Source organism: Corylus avellana, chromosome ca2 (assembly GCF_901000735.1).
Source record: "Corylus avellana chromosome ca2, CavTom2PMs-1.0".
NCBI lineage: Eukaryota > Viridiplantae > Streptophyta > Magnoliopsida > Fagales > Betulaceae > Corylus > Corylus avellana.
Genome location: NC_081542.1, coordinates 43,358,741 through 43,381,840, shown reverse-complemented (window position 1 = coordinate 43,381,840; position 23,100 = coordinate 43,358,741). Strand labels below are relative to the sequence as shown.

At 35.1% G+C, this 23,100-nt stretch overlaps 3 protein-coding genes across 4 annotated transcripts; 2 read left to right on the top strand and 1 right to left on the bottom strand.

The window, feature by feature from the left end:
* Positions 1 to 1,855: 1,855 nt before the first annotated feature.
* LOC132173041 (uncharacterized) lies at positions 1,856 to 5,582 on the bottom strand. The gene is made up of 3 exons (XM_059584599.1): positions 3,537 to 5,582; positions 2,731 to 2,821; positions 1,856 to 2,235 (listed from the first exon to the last, which is right to left on the bottom strand). Exons 1-3 carry the CDS (start codon positions 5,496 to 5,498, stop codon positions 2,045 to 2,047), a joined length of 2,244 nt encoding a protein of 747 aa, XP_059440582.1. The 5' UTR covers positions 5,499 to 5,582; the 3' UTR covers positions 1,856 to 2,044.
* Positions 5,583 to 11,455: 5,873 nt separating this feature from the next.
* LOC132173070 (E3 ubiquitin-protein ligase AIRP2-like) lies at positions 11,456 to 16,955 on the top strand. 2 transcript variants are annotated; one of them, XM_059584639.1, is made up of 5 exons: positions 11,456 to 11,847; positions 13,006 to 13,162; positions 13,259 to 13,325; positions 13,539 to 13,773; positions 16,451 to 16,955. In XM_059584639.1, exons 1-5 carry the CDS (start codon positions 11,765 to 11,767, stop codon positions 16,659 to 16,661), a joined length of 753 nt encoding a protein of 250 aa, XP_059440622.1. In that variant the 5' UTR covers positions 11,456 to 11,764; the 3' UTR covers positions 16,662 to 16,955. The 2 variants fall into 2 exon arrangements, with proteins under 2 accessions (XP_059440622.1, XP_059440623.1); XM_059584640.1 differs by having other exon boundaries at positions 11,459 to 11,847; positions 13,012 to 13,162.
* Positions 16,956 to 19,195: 2,240 nt separating this feature from the next.
* On the top strand, positions 19,196 to 22,648 carry LOC132170731 (sphingolipid delta(4)-desaturase DES1-like). Its single transcript, XM_059581816.1, has 2 exons — positions 19,196 to 19,594; positions 21,607 to 22,648. The coding sequence occupies exons 1-2, from the start codon at positions 19,439 to 19,441 to the stop codon at positions 22,423 to 22,425; spliced, it is 975 nt and encodes a 324-aa protein (XP_059437799.1). The 5' UTR covers positions 19,196 to 19,438; the 3' UTR covers positions 22,426 to 22,648.
* Positions 22,649 to 23,100: the final 452 nt, after the last annotated feature.

Below are 23,100 nucleotides of genomic sequence, written 5' to 3'. Positions count from 1 at the left end.
TTTTTAGTTTAATATTTTCCATTATTTTTTAAAGAAAAAAAATATATATAATTTTAGGTTGTCATTGGTTACTTGTTGGAGTATGTGAAGTATGAATGATTTAAGTTGTTATTAAAAACTACGTACATTTTTTGCTACACATCTGAGAATGGTATTGTAGCTGAAACAGTGCCGTTCTGCGCTGTTGGCAAACGGAGCCGTTATGATAATTGTTATATAATTAATTCAATTATTTAATAATTAATGTAAGTGTCATATAATCTATAGATTACAACATGCTAGATGTAACATGTACCAAAATAGAGATGTTTCCGGAAAACTCGATGATGATGTCCCGGAGACCTCAGGAGGAGGATTTGCCATTCAGGTTTATACACTTTGTGGCCGGTCATCATTTGGTCTTGTCATATTGTAGTTGTACAACTACAGAAGTCTTTTTAGCTTTACCCATCTTTCTTTTCTATCAGCAAAGACTTTTAGCTGGTACCAAGAAAATTGGGAATCCAACAATAAAAGGAAAAAAGTATTTGTACCTCCTTCGAACCACTGGTCCCCTCAAAACCACTAGTCCGTAGTAGTCCCCTCAAATTATGGAATGCCCATAAAAAAAAGGGTCTAACAGGTTGTATGTGGATCAACCTGACATGACCTATTTATCAAACGGGTTGTCGTCTCGTGTCATCCACTTATTTAAATGGTCATGTCATGATTTATCCTTAACAGTTTGACAGGTCAAGCAGGTCGAGCTGAACCTAATTTACCAAATCAAATTGCTAGCCCAACCTAGGATGACTAAACCACCCCTAGGCAGTTCGGGGTGGCTAAACACCCATAAAATTTCTTTGAGGGTGGCTCAGCAACCCCCTATGAGTTTCAGGAATGGTCGAGCCACCTCCAAGCATTCTTTGTGGCGGCTTGGCTACCCCTAGACATCTAGGGTCTGAGGACGATTTTCGAACCACCTTATAAAAAAATAATTTTTAGTTTTTTTTAGTTTTTTTTCAATTTTATAGAGGTATTTTGGTCTTATTAAAAAAATTATAATTATTTTTATCTTTTTGTTGGCCTTGGGGGGCATTGACAACTTTTTATAATATGGAGACAAATTGACGCAATCAATATTTTGAATAAACATTAACAATTGAATTGTAGTTCAAGGGGGATATGTGTATTTTTCCCAACAATAAATAAACCTAGACAAACCTTCTAACACAAACTAGAACTAACAATTTTTTATGACTCGCGAACTCAACACGAAATTAGCATATTAGGGTTGAAGAATCTGACTCGCTTAATTAAATGAATTAGGTTAAAATTGATAAGTATAATCTTATACTCATATCTTGACACAACCTGAACCCAACATACGACATTAGGGATAACAATTTTTGACACATCCTACAAACCCGAGATGAACCCGATACAAAATTAGAGAGTTAAGGTTAAAAAATCTAACCCTTTTAATTAAAGAGTCAAGTTAAAATTAACCCGAACTCAAACCTGGCACACAAACACAAATTGCTGACTCTAATGCAAACCGAAGATATTGACACTGAATTGTGCAGTAACATTGTATAGTATAGAATGCAAACAAAAGTTGTTGCGTGCCAATTAAGTTATGGACCTAACAATTCACCAGAGCGGTAGCTGGAATAAGCAGGCCCAAACAAGGATTTCCATTGGCCCAACTTTTATTCCTGCTGTGTGTGATCAGTGATACAACAGCTTTGCGTTGACATACTTGTCTACCGTCACCGGTTAACTTGCAGAGATCGAAAAGCACTGGCTGGGAGAGAGAAAAATACGGGATGGATCATAGAGAAAAATCACTGACCAAGTGCGTAGATGGTGAGCAAGAGATGAAAGGATTTCTTTCTTATTATTACAACAATGTTATTCTTAATATTACGAAAGGATGGAAGAGGCTATCCATTATGCCTTTTGCACTCCAAAGGTGGAGAAGGGACAAAACTTGGGAAAAAAAAATAGTATAAACAAAGATGGATGCAGAGCAATTTGAGTTGATTGTTTTGTTATGAACTGACTAGAAGTACCTAAAACTAAGCTCAGACACACAAATTGATAGGGCTTCTCTTACTTGGAGATTGCTGGAGTCCATGTGCAGTGCATCTTCATATAGCCTCTTGGCTTGTTGCAATAACTTCACCTTCTCTTTACTGTTACTTGGCCGTAAGCGAGATCTTTGCTGCAAAGCCACACCCCATTTGAACAAAGCTGCAATGCAAACATAAAAATCAGCTAGAATCTCATACTTGGTTGAAATAATGTCTTCGTTGTAAGTTGAAATGGCAAAATGAAGCTTTGTGCTTCTCTCTACTGAAGGGCTTCTATGTATTATACAGCAAGAGGGAATACTCTACGCTTTCACTCCAAATCTGATAACAGAAATATAAAAACGCAGCTAAGTGATAAGACACAACACCCAATCTATGAATTCTCGGATTTTTTGGCAACTTTCACTACACTGCCTCATTTGAAGCTCAAGGGGTTGCATAGTTGTTCTGACTGAATACAGTTGTTCATGCAAATGATGTACACATTTTTGTCAATAGTCATGTAGTGCCCAATATTGCTCTATGACCATATATTCTTTCTGTTTTCAGTATTTTTCAGTCATCACACCAGATAGAATTTGTAATTGAACTACGTAGATTGCAGTTGCAATCATGAAATCACTGTTTTGACTGGTAAGGAAAAACATAGACATACCATCAGGTGCGTAAGTATTGCCTTTGGACATCATAGCATCAAATTTATCAATTGCAGCCAAGAACACTTCGTCAGCCTCAAAAGCAGCTTCCTGAAATTAGGGAATATTTACTTCAGAATTAAAAATTCAGCAACGTGCATTGCATTAATCAAATAGTTCAAATCAATTCAAAGTGGTTTCACTAGTAATCAAAAGGAAAAAATATAAAAAAGCCCCTCAAACTACCAGCCGTTTTCAATTTAGCCCCCTAATGTTTCAAAAATGATAAAGTAGTCCCCCAAACTACCAAATTATTGCATTTTGGCCACTCCGTTAGTCAAAACCGTCCGTTTGGACGGAAACTGCAAAACGATGTCATTTTGTTGGGGGGCTACTTTATCACTTTCTGAACATTATGGAGCTAAAATAAAAACGACTGGTAGTTTGGGGGGCTTTTTTATATTTTTCCTCAAAATTTATTTTTTTCATAAAAGGGCATTATAGTAACTTACCCATAACAAAACGACGTTGTTTTGCAGTTTCCGTCCAAACTGACGGTTTTGACTAACGGAGTGGCCAAAATGCAATAGTTTGGTAATTTGAGGGGTTACTTTATCACTTTTAGAACATTAGGGGGCTAAATCGAAAATGGCTGGTAGTTTGGGGGGACTTTTTTATATTTTTCCCTAATCAAAATCAACCAAACACAATCATGATGAAACCTTATCTCAGGCTAGAAAATATATTCCTTTAATTTCCACGTCTAGTTCACCTAACTATAACGGAACCGCACAACTCAGAATTTTTATTGATGAAGAATGCTTACCGGTCCAATATCCGCAATTAATTGGGCGCGGAAAGAGAGCGCAATACCCCAATTGTATAGGGCCCTTACATCGCTCCCATCAATTGATAACGCCAGCCTATATTTTCTGCCTGCCTCCAGAAGAAGTTCTTCGCACTCTTCACACACATTAACAAGGACAGATGCAAGTTCATCTTTACTAGTGATGCGGGCATCTAATCCCTTGAGCATTCCGTTCCATTTCTCAATGGATAAGGGCTCACTTCCTGAAAGGAGAGTTCTCAACTCCCGACTAATCTTCAATTTCAATTCTCCATGAAGAAGATAGGTGTTGCCTAGTTGGCCCACAGCCAACAAACTCATGGGCTTCATAGCTATGGCTTTGGAGAGTAACTTGGCAGACCTGTACAATATGATTTCAGCACGCTCCACGTCACGTTTTCTCCTCATCAACTCCTTTGCTTGTTTCAAAAGGTCATTAGCTTCTGTAAGATACCTATCAAACACCACATCATCTGAAACCTTCGGAGATGAAGAGGAACCAACCTCACTCTCATGTGAAGACAGGTCATTAGCCATATGGGAATCATCTTCATGATTCGTCTCCTCTTCTCTAAATTGAAAACTGTAAGACTTATCGTTGCTCTTCTCCCTATTGAGAGAAGTCTGGTAAGCTCCACTGGATTTCTTGAGCATCTGCTCTTGTACAAAGGAAGCTTCAGTTCCCATATGTTTCATCCTCACTCTAAACTCCTCAGAATTAAACAGTCTATCATGGGATTCCCACATCTCAGTTTTGTTATTACGGCCCGTCTTCACAGAGAAACTCTGGTTATTCATAAATCGCAAACTGTTACTCCGGTAACTATACTCTTCTCCGTCAATAAATCTTTTACCACTGCCATGCATCTCCCCTGAACTCATTTTCCCATTTTGTGAATCATTTATTGTCCGTCTACCTCCATCCTCATCAAAAGCAGACTTATTTGATGATTCTTGAGACACACTCAAATTCCCAGTTCCTTTACTATCAATAACTGAACTGAAATTACTCTCTTCAACTGCAGAAGTAGAAACATTTGCTCGAGTTTGATCATTTACTACACTCTCTACAGTTTCTCGCTTAATGTTATCTTTCACTTTATTAGGCTTGGAACCAACCAAATTCTCTCCAAACAAACTTCCAACAGATTGCAACAACTCAAACCCAATTTCACCCAGCTCTTTCTTTCTTCTACTTGGCCTCTGGTTCTCCACTAACACTACATTAGATTTCCCCACATTATCCATAGAAGCCTCGGCAAGGTTTCTTGCATTCAAAGCTGATAAACTAATTGATTCCATCTCATTTACATAATTTTCCAAATCACCTAGAGTAATTTCTTTATTATCAATAGCTTTTGCTATATCATTCTTTAAATTATTAACCTTAACATCAAACCCATCAAAAAAAGTCACTAAGTTCTTAAATTTCTCAGTATAAAACCATGAAATCTCTTCTTTTGCCCTTCTCTTACCTCCATTTACACCCACCTCACTGAAATTTCCTCCACGAACAAACCCAAACGAGAACCCGATAGCAAAAACCAAAATTGAAGCTGGAAACACAACAATCGAAGAAACCCTAACCCTAGAAATGGCCAGGGCACATACAAGCCCCAAAAGAAACACGAATATATGCTTTCCATCATCGGCTTTCAAAGAAACAAGAAAATCGCGAAACTGATCCGACTCACCAGTGCTCTCCGAGTCACCAACGAGTCTCAACTCGTCCCACCCGCCGTAACTCGCTGAGCCAGAAGCACAAGAGGCTCTCACAGAGCAAATTCTGTGGGGTTGGGGACTTTGAAGCCATTTCCTTCGGGACAAACGAAGAAGGTTTAGACTTTCCCCAGAAAATGGCGGAAAATCAAAGCGAAAAACCGAGGGCGAGAATTGAGGGTTCGAATAATTAGTGGGATTCACGAAAATTTGGGTTTTCATTGTGGGATGATGGATCGCCTATTGAAGACGAAGATGTTGTACGGACGAGCTATGTGCTTAGGCTGCGACTTGGGCAGTCGGGCGGGCTGGTCCTTGGCGCGACAACCTCGGAGCTCTTTTAACCCGAGCTTTTCAACCTCGGAGCCTATCTCAAATATGATACTTTATGGATTTTTTTATTAAAAAAACATAAAAGTTAATTCATTTAAATATAATTTTACAAAATAATTTTTAGTATTTAAAATCATTTATATTTTACCCTTTCAAAAACTTAAATAAATCTTAAAAAATATATATAATATTTTTATTCTTTTTTAATAATATCAAAATGGTAGAAAAGCATGATATTGAAATCCATCCATCGAACACAATACTTCAATGAAAATATTATATATATATATATATATATATATATATACACACACACATATTAAAGTCAAATAGCCAAACAATAAAATAGGAATATAAATAAAATAAAATAAGAAAATAATCAGTAAAAGAATATCATTTTAAGGGATAAATAAAATTTCTTCAATTCCGTCTATTAAATTGGCATATGTCTTAAAAGCACGCGATTTTCATTTACATTTTTAAAAATACAAGTGAAAATTATATGCTCTACTAATCCAATTAAAAATGCATGTGAGAATTACATATGCTAAGAATAAAAGTTTAATAAAACCTAATTTAAAGAAAATTTTTGTCCATTTCAAGGGGTTTAACTTTGTCATATTCGGGCTAAGTCGAGGTGATAATGGATTAGGATCTTTTTCATTTCAAATTAATCTATTTTATGATCATAATTATTTAAAGTTTGTGCATCTAAGTGTTTACATAATAATAAATCATTTAAATTTTAGACGTGTTAATATTGAGAGGATTTCTATTGGGTTATAAGAATCTCAACCTCACTCAAATATAATTAAATTCCAGCTAGGAATTTTCAGCCTAATAAGCCCAAAGTCCGGGTTGGGCTGAGGTTTGGTTTCAGGGAGCTTGCCCATTATGGCAACCTTATTTACATGAAACAACTTCCCTCCACAACTACTCACAACAACAAAAACAACAAAAACTACCCACCTCAACTTCGGCAAAGTATACACCCATTACCCCATCATACATCATTTTTAAATCTTAATAAATCATAAGTTCAACATTGAGATGATAATTTTTATTATGAAAATCAAAATTAGCATTCGATTTGTGGGGTCATATCACTCATGGCCCCACAAATCTAATAATAATTTTGAAAAGTGTTGGAACAGTTTCTGGGATGGGTAATATAAACGATTCGAGAGATGATATCTGCAAAATCAGAAAATAGGATAAGAGCTTACCAGGTGTGTCGGGGAGGGATAGTTCTGATGCCTAAGCCAATCAATGTTTTTCACAGAGAGAGTAAGGGAATTCTTTCAAAAGTAATCCACCCAGATACCTAGTAAGAGCTTCCATTTTATAGGTTGTAAGTGACGGTTATCATTGAGTATGCCCCCTGAATTCTCGGCACCCACGTTCCCGAGGAATCTAGTGCGAATAATGCTAAAATCGTGGTCGTTGTGGGATCGGTCACGTTCATGTAGAACGTGGTTTGGCGCTTTAAGCTCGGCCACATTTACTTGGAACGTAGCCTTTATCCCTTGAATGGCCGATCATCTATCATATTCTTGTGGGCTTGTATAATTGTTTTAGTATGGGCCTTATCTTCATGGGCCCACAATAATTCTTAGTTTGGGGGCCTTTAATTGGTATTTGGCTGATTCATTACTCAACAAAAGTGTGAGAATGAGAGAAGAATCGGGAGATGATGTACAACACATCTTTTTTATTATTGTTAAATTTTTTTAGTAGATCTTGACATAAAGCAAATAGGAGTTACTAGTTCGATTCTTCCTTTACTTTTTCTTATGAGAACATGTAAATAATAATAATAATAATAATAATCTCTTCACTTATATAATTAGAGAAATTTATGAAATAATTAATGTGGTAGATAGATTTTTTTTTTGTTGTTGTTGTGTTTGTCCTTTGTTTCTTTGTTTATTACGGATAGGGATAGGAAGTGGGTCGGCACCTGCCTAGTATTATGAACCTACCCCATTCCACCTTTACCTGGTTTTCGGACCCACTAAGATTTTTTCCCACTTGTCCTTTACCCCCCACAAAACTCGAATCTTTTTTTATTACAAAATATACCTACCAATAATTACTACCCAGATTCATTGAACCCCCATATTCCACTTGCTTTTTTCTTTAATCTATTATTACGAAACTATAATGTACAGGTATAGCTATTAGTGTTCATGGAGTCATGGTTATTGGTTATGAATAAAAATAAAATATTTTTAATTTATTATATTAATTTAATGTGTTTTCAAGTGCGTAATTCTCACATTTTTTTTAATATAATTAATATAACATGTAAAAATTACATACATTTAAAAAATATACGAGAGAATCACATGCGATTCGAAGAAAAATTTTATCCCGCATGCTAAATGAATACGCCAATTAGCCTTTTGAACTCTTGATTCTTATGTAATGAAGACACCCTTTAAACACCCTTGACCAGATCAAGCTAATTAAATACTCTACAAGTTATATATGTGAGTTTTTTATTTTTTATTTTGTTAAATGAGTAATTAAGCTTTTTCTACCCTTCCTTTAATTAATAAGAAACCTTTAATCATTAGTAGTTCCCCATAAAAAGTTTAGGTGTTGTCTGTTGTCTGTTGAGACAACAACATCATGCATTTATTTTCGTTTCTTTTTTGTAACAACTAACAATGATGCATGTACTTTCCTAAACAAATTTAAATAAAGGGTAAGCTTTTTATCCGACGATTCCGCTTAATAATAATATATATGCTATAATTTAATCAATAGTTAATATTAAATTTTTTAAAATCTCTTTTTATTTTTTTTCTTTTATTAAAAATTTATAGAAATAAGTCAACTTTAAGATTTAATCTTGATCGTTGATTAAACTATAACATACGTACTGTTATTAACCGCAGGTATAGCTAGATCCTTTATCCTAATTGTATTGATGGAGCTTATATTAAATTCATATATATATATATATATATATATATCTTTAAAAAAATGTACTAATTAAAAATATATATTTTAAGTTAATTTAATAAATTAAAGTTTAAAATGCGATAAATATTGAAATGTATATACACTGGCAACAAAAAGTTTTGGATAACATAACCCACTATTATATTTTTGTTGAGAATTTCAAAGTATATCATTGCCTCGTACGATGTTATAACAGTGACAGATTTATCCTTAAAAAACTGAAAATGTCGGAAATGTTATAACAGTGACAGATTTATCCTTAAAAAATTGAAAATGTTGGAAATGCCGCTAGTCCTTTGAGCTGTGTTTGGCAATAGAATGAAAAAAAAAAAAAGTAATAATGTTTTGTGAAAAATAGTGAAAAATTTTATTTTATAGTGATTTTTTTATTTGAATAGTAATAAAAAGTGATTGATATGATGAAAAAAAGTAAGAATGTTGGAGTTGATTTTGATAAAATTTCTTTTGACTTTTGGGTCCGGTCCGGTCCGGCCCTTTGCCAAACATAGCTAGATTTACAAGCTTAAAGCTAAACTCCTTGGATCAAAGATTCATTGAAATTAATTAATTTCATTCTTTCATGTTTTTATATGAAATTAGGTGATTGGGGTGGTGATTTTTCTGGTTTTTTGTTATTTTACATGATCACATAAGAAAAATATTTGAATTAATGACTTCTGTTTCATAAATTATGATCTCCAGCCGATTAAATTGTCCCTAGGAGACGATGATTTCTCTGTTGATAACACTAATTGAGTCTGAATTTTTCAATACTGCTATTTGGTTTAATATGAGAATGAGCATAGGGTTTTTTTTTTTTTTTTTTTTTTAATTAATTAATTATTTTTAATGGATAAAGGTCTTTGTCTGTCTTTCGTGTGTATTTTCAGATGTCACATTCTTTTACCCTTCCTTTACTTTTTCAATTCATTGAATCTCAGAGAGTATCCTGCAATGCATACTCAAGTAATCAATTGCAGAACCTTATGCTATCTTTGATTCTCGTATCATCTCCAAAGCAAGGAACAAAGGGAAGCAATTAGCAAAGTTTTATTGGGATTTTTGTCTTTTTCATGGATTTTTGTCTTTTTCTTAAGTGAAAAATGAAATTTGAATAATATCATTAGCCATATATGTGCTATCAATTCAAAATTATTAGTCATTTTGAAATTTTTAATAATCATTTATAAAGCTTAATCACACATAATAAGAAACTAATGTTAGATTTAACACTCATGAGTGTCTTTATAATCCGCTCATTTTAAGTGAGCTATTTATCTTCATAATGTGTGATTGAGGCGTTGCGTTACAATCTCTAGTTTTTAAATTTTCAACATTCTCGTCAGGTCTGCATCATTCAGCTTCAATACCACATTACTAGATTGTTTTGATACGATTTGTAATGACCTAAAAAAAACGTTAACCATATATTCGTTATCATTAAAAAAGGACTGGTCAATTTTGAGTTTTACATAATCACTTGTTAAACTCAATTTTACTTAATAAGTAACTAATATGAGACTTAGCACCTTTTAAGTGTCTTATATAATGTGGAACTGAGAAAATCGAATCATTTATCCTTAACCAATCATAATAAAAGGCAATTGATGAGAATAATGCTTGAAATTGATGAATAAATCTTATAAAATGAAAGAAATTGACGAGCAAATAAGAGAAATACACGAAGCAATTGATTGACTCCAAAATTTATGGCTAGGGTGAACTTTGGGTTGAAGGAGGCCTTAGGGTAAATCGTAGGGGTAAAGGTTCGAATTCACGACTTTTATTATGATTGCATGTTAAATCATTACTTATGGTAAGGTTGTATGCACATGTAGCACAACTTTATAAGTATTGACGTGACTACTTGTGCATGTGACAAATTTATCGTTACTTTTAAACGAGATATTAACGAAAATAGTTTTATCCAAATATGTAAAAGCATAATGCTATATACTACACTCCATTATACTAAGTTGGTGTAGTACTGTCTATTAACATTTATTAAAAAAAAAAGGTAAATATCTTATAAATCTATAAGTCAACACACCAAAACAAAAAACTCTCTAAACTTTTTTTTTTTCTTCGAATTTTTATTCTCTAAGTCAATTGAAAAAGCAAATTAACCCATACCGTTACATTTCCCCCCAAATGTTTAACACCTGTTAGTCCCAACTAAACATAGGATTTTGTCATGTCAGCATATTAAATTTTTATTAATTTAATTTAAAAATTAAATCTGAAAAAAGGAAAAATTGAAGGTGGCCGCAACTCGCAAGTAATGTGAAAAGGTCTATATGGGAGCGGTCTGACCACAGCGAGCCGACCTACTCAAGCAAGTACATCACATGTAGACTCTCTCACAATACTAGCCAAAATTACAAACAATTATGACATGCAATTAAGGTGGATCATAATCTATTACAACTACCCAACTTTTTAAGGAATATGATAATATCGATTTCAAATTAAATGAAATTATTTATTTCATGATCATAATTTAAAATTGGTATGTTGACGGATCTTTTAAATATGAAATCATGTATATCATTAAATACAAAAACTTTGAATAATATCCATAAAATAAATACACACGAAGTCCATATGAAATGAACAGGATCCTTATCTACTATTTTGGTCTGAAAAAAAGAAGAAGAAGTAAATAATTTTAAAGCAATGAAATAAATGTGGGAGTGAGAATTAGGAGGAACCACATAAAAAAGCATTAAGGTTAAATACGGGAGAGGGGGTAAAGTCTAGTCATGGGATGTGTTGAAGTGCATCATCATTCATCACTCAAGGCTGCGTGGAGCGAAAGCCACCGAAGGAAAAGGAAAAAGTGGCAGACAGAAAGAGAGAGGGAGAGAGAGAGAGTGGATGGATGGATAAGGGCTTCACGGGCTCGCCTCGCATTCGTGCACTTCTTTGACGCTACAAATTTTTAATTCCTTTTCCTCGCGGCTCCACGACAGGCCTCCGCCTTCCACGTGTCCGCTTCCTTTCTCCGTCTTCGCTTTCAAGAACAGAATAGAAGGACCCCCCAAACACTGTAAGAGAAAGAGAAAGAAACTGACCCACTGAGCGTCTTGGAGAGCGAGAGCGAGAGAGAAAGGAAGTCTGGGTTTTTTTTTTCAGGGGCTGGAATTTGGGGGGTTTGGAGGGGTTTTGAGTGAAATTTTTTGGAGATGTACGTTGCTTCTTCCATGAGAAAGTCGTTCAAGGACTCTCTCAAAGTGCTTGAAGCTGATATTCAGCACGCTAATACTCTGTAAGTTTATGGGGTATCTCTGAATTTGGTTTCTGTGCTTTTCTTCTTTAGAAAGAAAAAAAATAGTGTTTTCTTTTTCTTAATTTTTATTAATATGAATGCTTTAGGTGTCAAGTTTCCTCTTTTTCTTTTCTATGTTGTCTGGAATGTGAGGTTACCTTTCTTGGATTTTCTGGTTTTTAGCTTCTTATTTCATTTGTTGTCAGATTATGTTTTTCGGTGCTTTTCAGGTTTAATTTTTTTTCTCCCTGTTTTTCGGTTTTTAACCTCTAGTTAATAAACCTTGCATTTTAGTTTAAAATAATAATAAAAAAGCCTAAGTATTTTTTGGTGGGTTTGAGTCTTAGAATTCAAACTCTCTCTCTGGCACACTCACTCGGAGTAGTAGTTAGTGTACTTTTGGTTTTCATCTCTGCAAATTTGGTTTTTTTCGCATGAGCTGGATTTTCGATTTTTTTTTTTTTTTTCTCCTTTTTTTTCAAGTTTCCCTGTGTGTTAATCTAAAGCATATCTTACCCAAAATTTTCTTGTTACTGATTGTTTAAATTCTGATTATGATATGTTGGTCTCTTACTTGGGATTGCGTCTCAATACTTTTGAGTAGTATGATGATTTGAGACTTCTTTTGTAGTATTGACGCACTTTCCCTTTTCGCTCTTCCTCTCCCTCTCAATTTTTATGGTGGAGGGCGGGGAAGTTGTCAAATATTGGGGTACTTCTATGCATTTGGGCATAATCCTTGATAACTTGTGTCTCCGAGCCCACGTGCGCAGTGGTTCCACCTGACTGAGGAGCTGTCTCATTGATTTTTATGTGCTTAAATTATTAAATGATCAATGGGGGGTCAGGTTGTCTATTGTTTTGTCCCCACTCGTACAATGTTTCAATAAGTTGCCGTTTTTATTGTTGTAATATGTTTTTGGGTCATAAATATGGAAATGTTATCTAGATAATTCCATGCGTTCAAACAATAACTACTTTAATTTATCTAAAAATTGCTAGCTGAAGATGTTAACATGTTATTTGCAATTTGGGATGCTTGATATTTCTTTGTTTGTGACTTGTGTGTTCTATGAGTTTCTGTTGTACTTTATGAGGTTGCTAGCTTAATCTGACTGTCGCATTTTCATCTTTCAAATTCTTATCTTGCAATGCAAGATGCAGTGCGTCAGATTTACCAGGGGATTATGATGGTGCCTGCCTTCAGATGAGAATGTCATATAGTCCAGCAGCACACCTGTTCCTCTTTCTGGTCCAGTGGACAGACTGCCACCTTGCAGGAGCCCTTGGACTGTTGAGAATCCTAATTTACAAGGTTGTAATTGTGATCCTTAGATGAGATTTTTTGTCTTGGTTTCGTTGTCCAATCATGGATATGACTGACCTCAGGGATTTCCCTTATGCTTTATAGGTTTATGTGGATGGCACGACCACCATGTCTACCCATGAGAGAAAAGCAAGTATAAGAGAGTTCTATGGTAATTTCCTAAGTACAGCATATTTGAAACTTCCGAGGGTGTGGTGCACAGGACCAGGGTTTACTCTGCAGGGGTGGGTCCAAAGGGCCCTGCCTTGGAGAGGTTCCCCGACATCAAAAAAAAAAAAAAATTGGAATTTTGGTTTTGGAGTCATTAACTTGACTAGTTTATTCCCTATTATTTTACTGATGCCTAAATTCTTGTTCTGGCCAGCGGTTATTTATCCCTCTTTACTTCAACTTGAAAGAGGTGTTACCGATACGGAAGATAAAAAGCAGAAGGCAGTATGCATGGAGAGGTACCGAAGAAGAGATGACGATGAACATAGACATTGTTTGGATGTGGACAATGAAAGGGAGGAAGAATGTGGAATATGCATGGAACTGAATAGTAAGATTGTATTGCCCAACTGCAACCATGCCATGTGCTTGAAATGTTACCGCGAATGGTATTTCCAGCTCTCTATCTCTATCAAGCTACTTCTTCCTAAGTTCTTGAACTCAAAACAGTCTACCATTTAATTGATCTGGGTCTGGCATTCTTGTTTCTGATGTCTACTCAGTAGATAATATTCAGTACGTATGAATAAAGTTAATTAAGGATACATTACATGTTTCATGGTCTTGTAATTGTTTTACATCTAATACTCGATGATCGAATCCAGCGAAGAGCCCTTTTTTTCATTGATGGATTGGCCGCATTTGAGTGATATATTTGTGTCTCTAAATGTTTAAAAGAAAAACACAATAGAGAAATTTAACAAATGTTCAAATTCACGATCAAAAGTTAATTGTCGTGAAGTTTTCTTAACAACACTTTATCAGTTATAAGCAGAAGTCTGTATGATTGAGGCATACATACATGTGCATAGATACACATTATGAACCTAAGGCTGTGATTAGATTACTTTGCATAACGTTAATTTACTTGTCCATGAATATGAATATGCAGAAACATCTTTATTTTTTCTTCCCCTTTTCTTGGTGATGAATATGAACGTGCAGAATCATAAACATTATTTGAATTAGGAAAAGGTAGATGACAATGGGCCAATGACTATAATTCTAGTTTTAGATGTGTTAATTGTTGAATGATGTGGTCTGTGGGTTATCTTTTTGCAAATATGTATGGGAGCTTGAATGGTTTTTTGTTTCCTGATATTGAAAAGATTATTGCTGTGGCTTATGAATTTGGATGACTTGGGATGCCTGAAGTAAATCTCATTGAGGTTGTGTTGCATTTTTCGGCATTTCCTTTTGATATAATCAAGGGAACTTTAAGAAGGGGTGGGTGTAATATACTCTTGATTCTGCGATGCTAGTTTTTCTTATCCTAAGTTGTCACTGTTTCTGATATTTTAATGCACCGTGATTGTGTTGGAGTGTAAAACTTGGTAACATGTTATGGGCAATACTTTTGTTGGAACTTTGAACTCATATAAATTCTGTACCTTCTGTATCATACCCTGACTTCAAGCTTATTGATTATGGGAAGAACTGCCATTGATTATGGGAGTTGCTTGTTAAGTGTAAGTTTTGGTTCAATGGCCCATGAAAGATATGCCATCACGTGGGAATGAAAATGCTACTCTCTCAGTCCCAAGGTAGATGGGAGTTTGCAAATGGTATACATCTTATTGGAATAAAATAACATAACAATCTTCCTTAAAGGCCCTTAGGGGTGCATAAGCAATGTGGTTCGAATTAATAAAAACATGTGGGTTCAAATTTAAAGTAATATGGAAAATTAAATGGATAAATGCTTTCACTTTTGAAAACTCTTATATCGTGATTCATCCCAAAAAGGAAAGTGTCCTATCTATTTTCGGACAGAGGGAGTATTAATTCATGTGGCATTGTGGACTGAATTTCATTGCTTGACAGTTCATTTTTCAATTGCTTCAAATGGTTGTACTGCGATTGCAATATTTATGCCTGCTTTTAGTAGTTTCCTCATGGTAGAGTTAATCAGTTGTGAACACCAAGCGGATTAGGTCTTTCCTATATGATATGTTAAGAAGGTGTCGGTGTCAAATCTCATTGAATTATGGAGTTTTCTCTTATGATTAGGTTTCATAACGTGCTGCTATTTGTACATATAGCACATAGGGAATGTAAAACTAACTGCCATGAGATTTTAGTGATTCTATGGTTGCTACTCTATTGGCTTAATTCCTTAATTTACTGGACTTCAGATTCAACCTGACAATATCTACTCCATCCCAAATAATAATTCACATTTCCCTGTTTGGCTGTCTCAAAGGTTTGTTGCCAAAAAAGTCAATGGATCATCCTTACACCACAACCCTTGTCAGTTGGATTTATTACATTACAATGTATCTTTTTAATTTTGAGCGTAATAGTGGAAATCAATACATAGGATATCGGCGGGGAGCGTTTGAAAATTGGTTTCCCAAAATTTGTGCTATTAGAAGAGGGAATATGATTTAGGGAGAGAGGGAGTTTTGGGATTATCTGCGTGAAATTTGTGTTCCTCCGGAATTTTGTGAATTGTCAAGTTGCATGATCTGGATTTGAATTGAAAAGGAAATTAATATATGCAACTTTTGAAGGGCCCATCACATTTCAGTCGGTTGTTTGTTAGATTAGATAAAATGATTCTATGATCACTAGTGCTCCTGCATCTGAGCTTTAGGCTCTTTCTCTCATATACGTTCTTTTTTTTTTAATTAAAAAAAAAAAATCCTATAATTGAAACACATTAGACTGGAAGAAACAAAGGGAACATCTTAATCATGTAGATAATGTTTGTTGGTGCTATGCCTCTGCATTTTATCATTGTTTTACTTGCAGGTTGCAATACATGTTTGTAAATTGTAATGTACTTCTTGGGTTTTCTAGCTATATGCCACTCTTGAGTCGGAGTTGTTTTTAGCAAGTATTTATTAAATTGCTGTACAATTGTTATATAACTGGGATGACATTGCACATCATCAAGTTGCATGGCAGTCATATAGCAGTTTTCTAAATATCATTACTCACTGCCATCATTCTAATTGTATGATAGTTATATAACAGTCTACTAAATAACATACTCTCATCTTTGTTTTATAAGGTGTTTACTCTTAATACATAAGAGTAATGATCTGTTGTAACGAATTGCAGGCGAACAAGATCGCAGTCGTGCCCCTTTTGTCGTGACAGTCTTAAGAGAGTGAACTCCGGCGACCTTTGGGTATTCACTGACGGCAAGGACATAGTTGACATGGCTACAGTGATGAGGGAGAATCTTAGAAGGCTCTTCATGTATATAGATAAGTTACCTTTGATTGTTCCCGATACCCTTTTTGATACTTACGATTCTCACCTAAGGTGATTATTAGTACAGTCTAAACCCTAGCCCATGCCCACAGCGTATTATGGTCTCTATATGAGCACTTCTCTTTCCTCTTGGTTTACATAAAGACCGGAATTTATCGGCAATTTAGATCAGTTAAGAATTGCAGCGCTTTCTTCCCGCTTCTGATCATCAGAACCCAGCCTGAGTTATTATGGGGCTGGTGGGTGAAGTTGAGGTAGTCAATTTGAAGGGTTCATAAATTGTATCTAGCACATTTGTACATGCTTGTACAGCTTGCATGTTGCTTATAAAGAAGCTTTTCAAATGTCTTTTCCTATGTTCCTTGATATATATTATTACATGAAGTTTATGAGATTTCCTGTTGTATGCATAAATTGCTTTCTGAGTGTTGCAATGATGTTGGCCATCATCTGTAGCTTGGTTAATCTCATTTAGGTGGGCCTGATAGCGTGGGGTAGGATGAATGATTCTGTTTCTTTTCAAACTTTTTGTGAAGATTAATAAAAACTTTTGCCAGCTTCAGAGTGATTCGACCAATTATTTGAGTTACAATGTCCTTTTCAATCCATGTAGCATGTGAGATGTTTTCCTAGGAAGTTTCTTGAGGCGCAGAAGCAAAATTGGGCCAAATCAGTGGTCCAAAACCGCTTTCTCAAGACAAATGAGCACCAGGTCAAGGGTTCTATTATTGAGTTCTATAAATGCCATACAACTGGATAACTAATGTGGTAACAAAAATTAGCCTTTGAATTAGCAATTAGATTATTGTCACGTCATCTAATTGTATGCTAGTTGTACATGAGTTAACTAAATATAATTACGCTTATAACATAAAGGATGGCTTTGGCCTTGCGATTTTATTACTAAACATCCGTCTTTAAACAAAATTGAAAAAAGTGTTATGTACGAAAATTGAAAAAATCCGAAGTTTTTGCGTTGCGTGTTTTTAAAAGTACACAAATTTAAAGGTTGAATATTTTAAACGTTTTTATCAAATGCTTAATTGCATTACGTTAGCTACACAAAATTAGGTGATAAACATACATTTATCTCATTTTTCCTTGAGAAAAGCCACATGACCTTTTGGTAAATTCAGCAGATTATGATGATTTGACTCCTCTAATCTATCACAGTTTCTGACCCCATAAATCATAATCATCGGAAAGGCCAGCCTAGCACCACACAAGCCCGCAGTAGCTTACTCAAAATAATAATAATAAAAAAAAAAATCTACGTAATCGTGAAATTAATTATTATTGCTTTAGAAAAAAAATTCTTATAGCTTTTCTACTCCTCTGTAGAATAATATTAATAGGGTATCTTCTTAAATGAAACTTTTCATCACAACCAGAATATTCTCTTTCTTGTGATTGTCTTCTTTTTGGACAAAGTCACTCCTACATTTATATTTTTATACTTTAGTGTTTGGTTTGACCTTTGAGCTTCTTTTTAAATTGCAAGATTACCGCCAGAGTTCATCGGACCATTGCAGGAAGTTGTCGAACCATGGCTAGAGTTCATAAGACCATAGCTTGAGGTCATTGGCCATTTTTCGCCGTTACGAGTCAAACACCCAAAAAATTCTTCGAGAAAAAATGATTTCGTTGAAAACATATTAACTTAAAACATTTTACTTCGAAACAAACAGAGTCTAAGGATTAAATTGTCTTAAAGCAAGCTTACATATATTTTTTAATATGATTAACAAAATATGTCAATTTAAAAATGCATATAAAAATTACTTATTTTAAAAGACAAATGTCAATTTCATAAATTTGAAGGAAAACTATATATATATATACACACTACCATCCGTTTTGATAAGACCCCTAAATTTCAAAAACTCTCAATTTCATCTAATGAACTTTCAATTTGATACAATTGACTCCCTCCATTAATTTTTGCCGTTAAACCCTAACATAAACCACTAAAAAGACCAAATTACCCTTTAATTTTTTTTTAAAAAAATTTTAAATTTGAAATTAAGGGTAAATTTAGAATTTTATAAAAATTTCAGGGGTGGTATAAAGGTCATTTCATCACTTTTAACATTCAAAAACTGACATAGAGGTAGATTGCATCAAATTGAAAGTTGAGGGGTGAAATTGAAAAATTTTAAAATTTGAAAATTTTTTTCAAATCGCGTGATAATTTAATTCATTTTTTTAAATTTCTCATATATATATATATATATATATATATATATAAGGGCGATAATAAACCTAACACCGGCGTGCATGAACAGTTCATGCACGCCATGCCTTTTTTTATTATTTTTATTATTTTTATAATATTAAAATATTATATATATACCAAAAAAAAAAAAAGCCTGGCGTGCATGACCAGCGTTGTCTTAATCACGGCTCTATATATAATGGGTGAAGATAAACACATGGCACGCGGGCCAATTTTTTTTAATATTAAAAAGTTAAAATAAAAAAAAAAAATTGGCCTGACGCGGGCTTGCTGTGAATCACGACCCATATATAATAGTTCGAGAACAAACGAGTAGGTGGTGAAACTTAGGGAATAAGTTTAGACGTACAAAGAAAGAAGAAGAAACATTAACAGAACTCTAGTACAAAATAAAAACATAAACATTAAGAAAAACAAAAAGAAACCAGCTGTAGATCCGGCAAAGAGAATCAATATGGTCCATCCACTCTAATTTTGGTACTCACGGTCACAGCCTAACAGCTCATTTGCCTCCCTCGCTCACGTTCTGAAATCTGAATCAATCAACTTTGAAACAAGTCAATCGTCTCCCACAGACAACGAAGGAAAAGAAAAGAATGGGGAGAGGGGAAGAAGCGGAGGAAGGAGTAATGGCCACAGACTTCTTCTGGTCCTACACGGACGAGCCCCACGCCAGCAGGCGCCGCCAGATTCTCTCTCAGTACCCTCAGATCAAGAACCTCTTTGGCCCCGACCCCTGGGCTTTCCTCAAGGTCTGTCTCTATCGCTTTGTGCGTGTTTTCGATTTGGATATACAATGTGCGTGGTTGTGTAACGCTTGTTTATGTTTGGGTGGGGTTTTTCTTTGGGTTTTAGATCTGATGTAATGTGGGTTATGCCTTTTCATCGATTTGGCTCAATGTTTGTTCATGCCCGCTTTGTCTTTTCGGTTGATCTTTTTTTAAATACTCAAATTGGACTTCTGGGTTTTGTTACTTATGTGATTATATCAATGTTGCTCATCAGGGTTGCGATTATTTTAGAAGCATATTCGATGCTTTTCTGCGATAATCTATTATTAGCGAATCATGGTACAGTTTTAGTCGATGTGTACGTAATGTTTGATGAAATTCCAGAATCAGCATTTGTTTGTGCGTGTGAATTTGGATTCGTTTTTCATTAACATCTGTTCTGAGTCACTGAGTCACGCCATGGATTGCCAATATTGCTATTAGAAATTATAGTTTAGTTTGAGTCCCATTTACTGACATAAGCCAATGATTTCTGGATCCTAAAGCAGCTCAGTTGGATTTGATGATAAAACTTGAGGCATATTTTTGTCTCCAATGTTGTATTTTCAAGAGCATATCCAGTATTTCATCTTATCTGTAGAATATTGTATCAAGTCCATTCCCAGTTAGACATTTTAACCCCTCTTCTCTCTATGGTGTTGGGAAATATCTTTATCATCATAGAATCTGTTGAATGAATGTTGAACATGTTTGCTTGAGCAAATTTATAGTTGTTTGTCCTTGCTTATCAACTTATTTATAGAAGAATTTGAATGACATTAAAGTTTTGATCCCATTCTTTCATATGTAATTTTAGTGTACAACAAGCAATTTAGTGAGGCAGAGAGAATGTCTGTTATTTCTGATTAGATTGTTTAGTGTTTTTCTTTTAGAGCATGGAACTGTCTTTTTCCTATCTCTTGGTTTGCCATTTGAGAATGGAGTGTTTTGCAACAACATTTGTTTTTTTTTTTTTTTTTTTATACCAATTCTGAATCCACCAACATATGAAAATTTTTAAAGGGTTTCATGAGATCTCATAGTATAAGTGCTTGTCATGCTCATAGTTTGTATTTTCTTTTTCTTCTTGTAAGGAACAAAAGAGTTCATCTGATCTTTGCTTTACAAGACATTTTCTTATGCCCCCGCTTTCTCTCATTTGTTGCATTGAAAGTAGTTTGATGATTGTTCTTATAGTAGAAGTGGTGGTTAGGGTGATATGCATCTGAACAAGTAGCACTTTCGAATATATGAGTGATTTGGAAACTAGAAGCTTTTCTTTGTGTAGTTTGAAGAAGGATAAATTTCTATGCATGAGCTATGCTGGCTTAGAAATGGTGATATTATTCTGGTTTTAGAAACTCCAAAAGCCATTTTCCTTTGAACACACTCCTAATCCCAACGGGCTTGCAGCAAGAAACATGAAGTAGCGAAATTATCTGCAATCTTGTTGGAGATTAATTTGCTCTTACACATCGACTTTTTTTGCTGGAGATCATAACTGCTTCAACTTATATTGAAGGGGAACAGAAAATTATGTGAAAAACCACTTTGAAAGACAACACTGTTTTTTGTGAACCTATTTAATTTGGTGAACTACACAGTTTTTCTCCGTGATGATTGCTTCGAGGTGCAGAATTAGCTATGCTAGAGTGTGTGTTGAGCTGGATGCCGCAAAGAATCTGGTCAAGGAGTTTGATCTACTAGGTGATAATGGCCAGTGGCTAAGGGTGTATGCAGACTATGATTGGATTCCTTCCATGTGCAATTCTTGTAAGGTCTTTGGGCATTCTTCTTTTGCTTGCCCTAAGATGAGTAAGCCTTCTCTTTTGAGGGTCGTGGGCTTATCAAGGAAGAAACAAAGCTGATTATTTCTATAGTGGTGACCTTATATAGTGATTGTTCTGCTCTATAGAATATTGAGACTTACATGACCATATGAGCTATTGTTATTGAAATTTCTGTTTCATGTTCTTGTAATTGTGGTGTTGCAGGTAGCTTTGGCGGTTTTTCTTCAACTATGGACTGCCACCTTGCTCCAAAATGCTGGTTGGCTGAAGATACTAGCAACAGCCTACTTCTTTGGCTCTTTTCTCAACCACAACCTATTCTTAGCCATCCACGAGCTCAGCCACAATCTTGCCTTCTCGACTCCAGTCTACAACCGTTGGCTTGGGATTTTCGCTAACCTCCCAATTGGTGTACCCATGTCTGTCACCTTTCAAAAATATCACCTTGAGCATCACCGTTTCCAAGGAGTAGATGGCATTGATATGGACGTTCCAAGCCATGCTGAAGCCCTTGTTGTGACAAATATTGTTACCAAAAGCATATGGGTCATATTGCAGCTCTTCTTCTATGCGCTGCGGCCTCTATTTCTGAAACCAAAACCTCCTGGTTGTTGGGAGTTCATCAACTTATTTGTTCAGATAACCCTTGATGCAGCCATGGTTTACTTTTGGGGCTGGAAATCTTTTGCCTATTTGATCCTTTCTACATTCCTTGGGGGTGGTATGCACCCAATGGCTGGTCACTTCATTTCGGAACATTATGTGTTCAAGCCTGAACAGGAGACATATTCTTACTATGGCCCCCTGAATCTTATGACATGGAGTGTTGGGTACCACAACGAGCACCATGATTTCCCGAGAATTCCTGGGAGCAAGCTCCACCAGGTAAAGGAGATTGCGCCAGAGTATTATGAGGGTTTAGAGTCATATCAATCTTGGAGCCAGGTTATTTACATGTACATTATGGACAGAACAGTTGGGCCATTTAGCAGAATGAAGAGAAAGGCCAAGAAATCTGAATAGCCGTTTTCATTTTTACTACTTTTTCATTTTTTTTTGTTGTTGTTGTTTTCTTTGCCAGAGTTGGTTTTGGTTACTACTTTTTTGTAATTTGATATAATTTATAGCATTTTTGAAGAGTGCTGTAGTTTTAGGCTGAACAGAGTTAGTCGTTTGTTCAATCATTGACATTGCAGAAAGAACACATGTTGCTAAGGCGTGGGTTGTATTTATATTCTTTTGTTAATCTCTGTCCCCCCCTCCCATCTCTCTCTCTCTCTCTCACAGCCGGGTGAAGATAAATAGCACGAGCACACCGGCAATTTTTTTTTTTTTTTGTATTAAAATATTAAAAAAAATATTTTGCTGCCTGGCGTGCTCTAAATCACGGCTCCTCACAGCTACATGCACCCCAAGCTTGATGAGATGTCATAGTACAAGTGCTTGTCATGAGATGTCATAGTACAAGTGCTTGCCATGCTTATAGTTTATATTTTCTTCTCCTCATAATGATCAAAAGAGTACAAATGATCTTTGCTTTACAAGACGGTGTCTTAGTCTCCTAAGAGCTTGATTATAATTGCGTTTGAAAAACACAACTTTTAAGTCAAAAAGTGTTGTTTTGGCAAACATTTTATTTTTAAGCTTTTCTTAAAAATATGTTTTGACAATTTTGAGAGTAAAAAAGTCAAAAAAAAA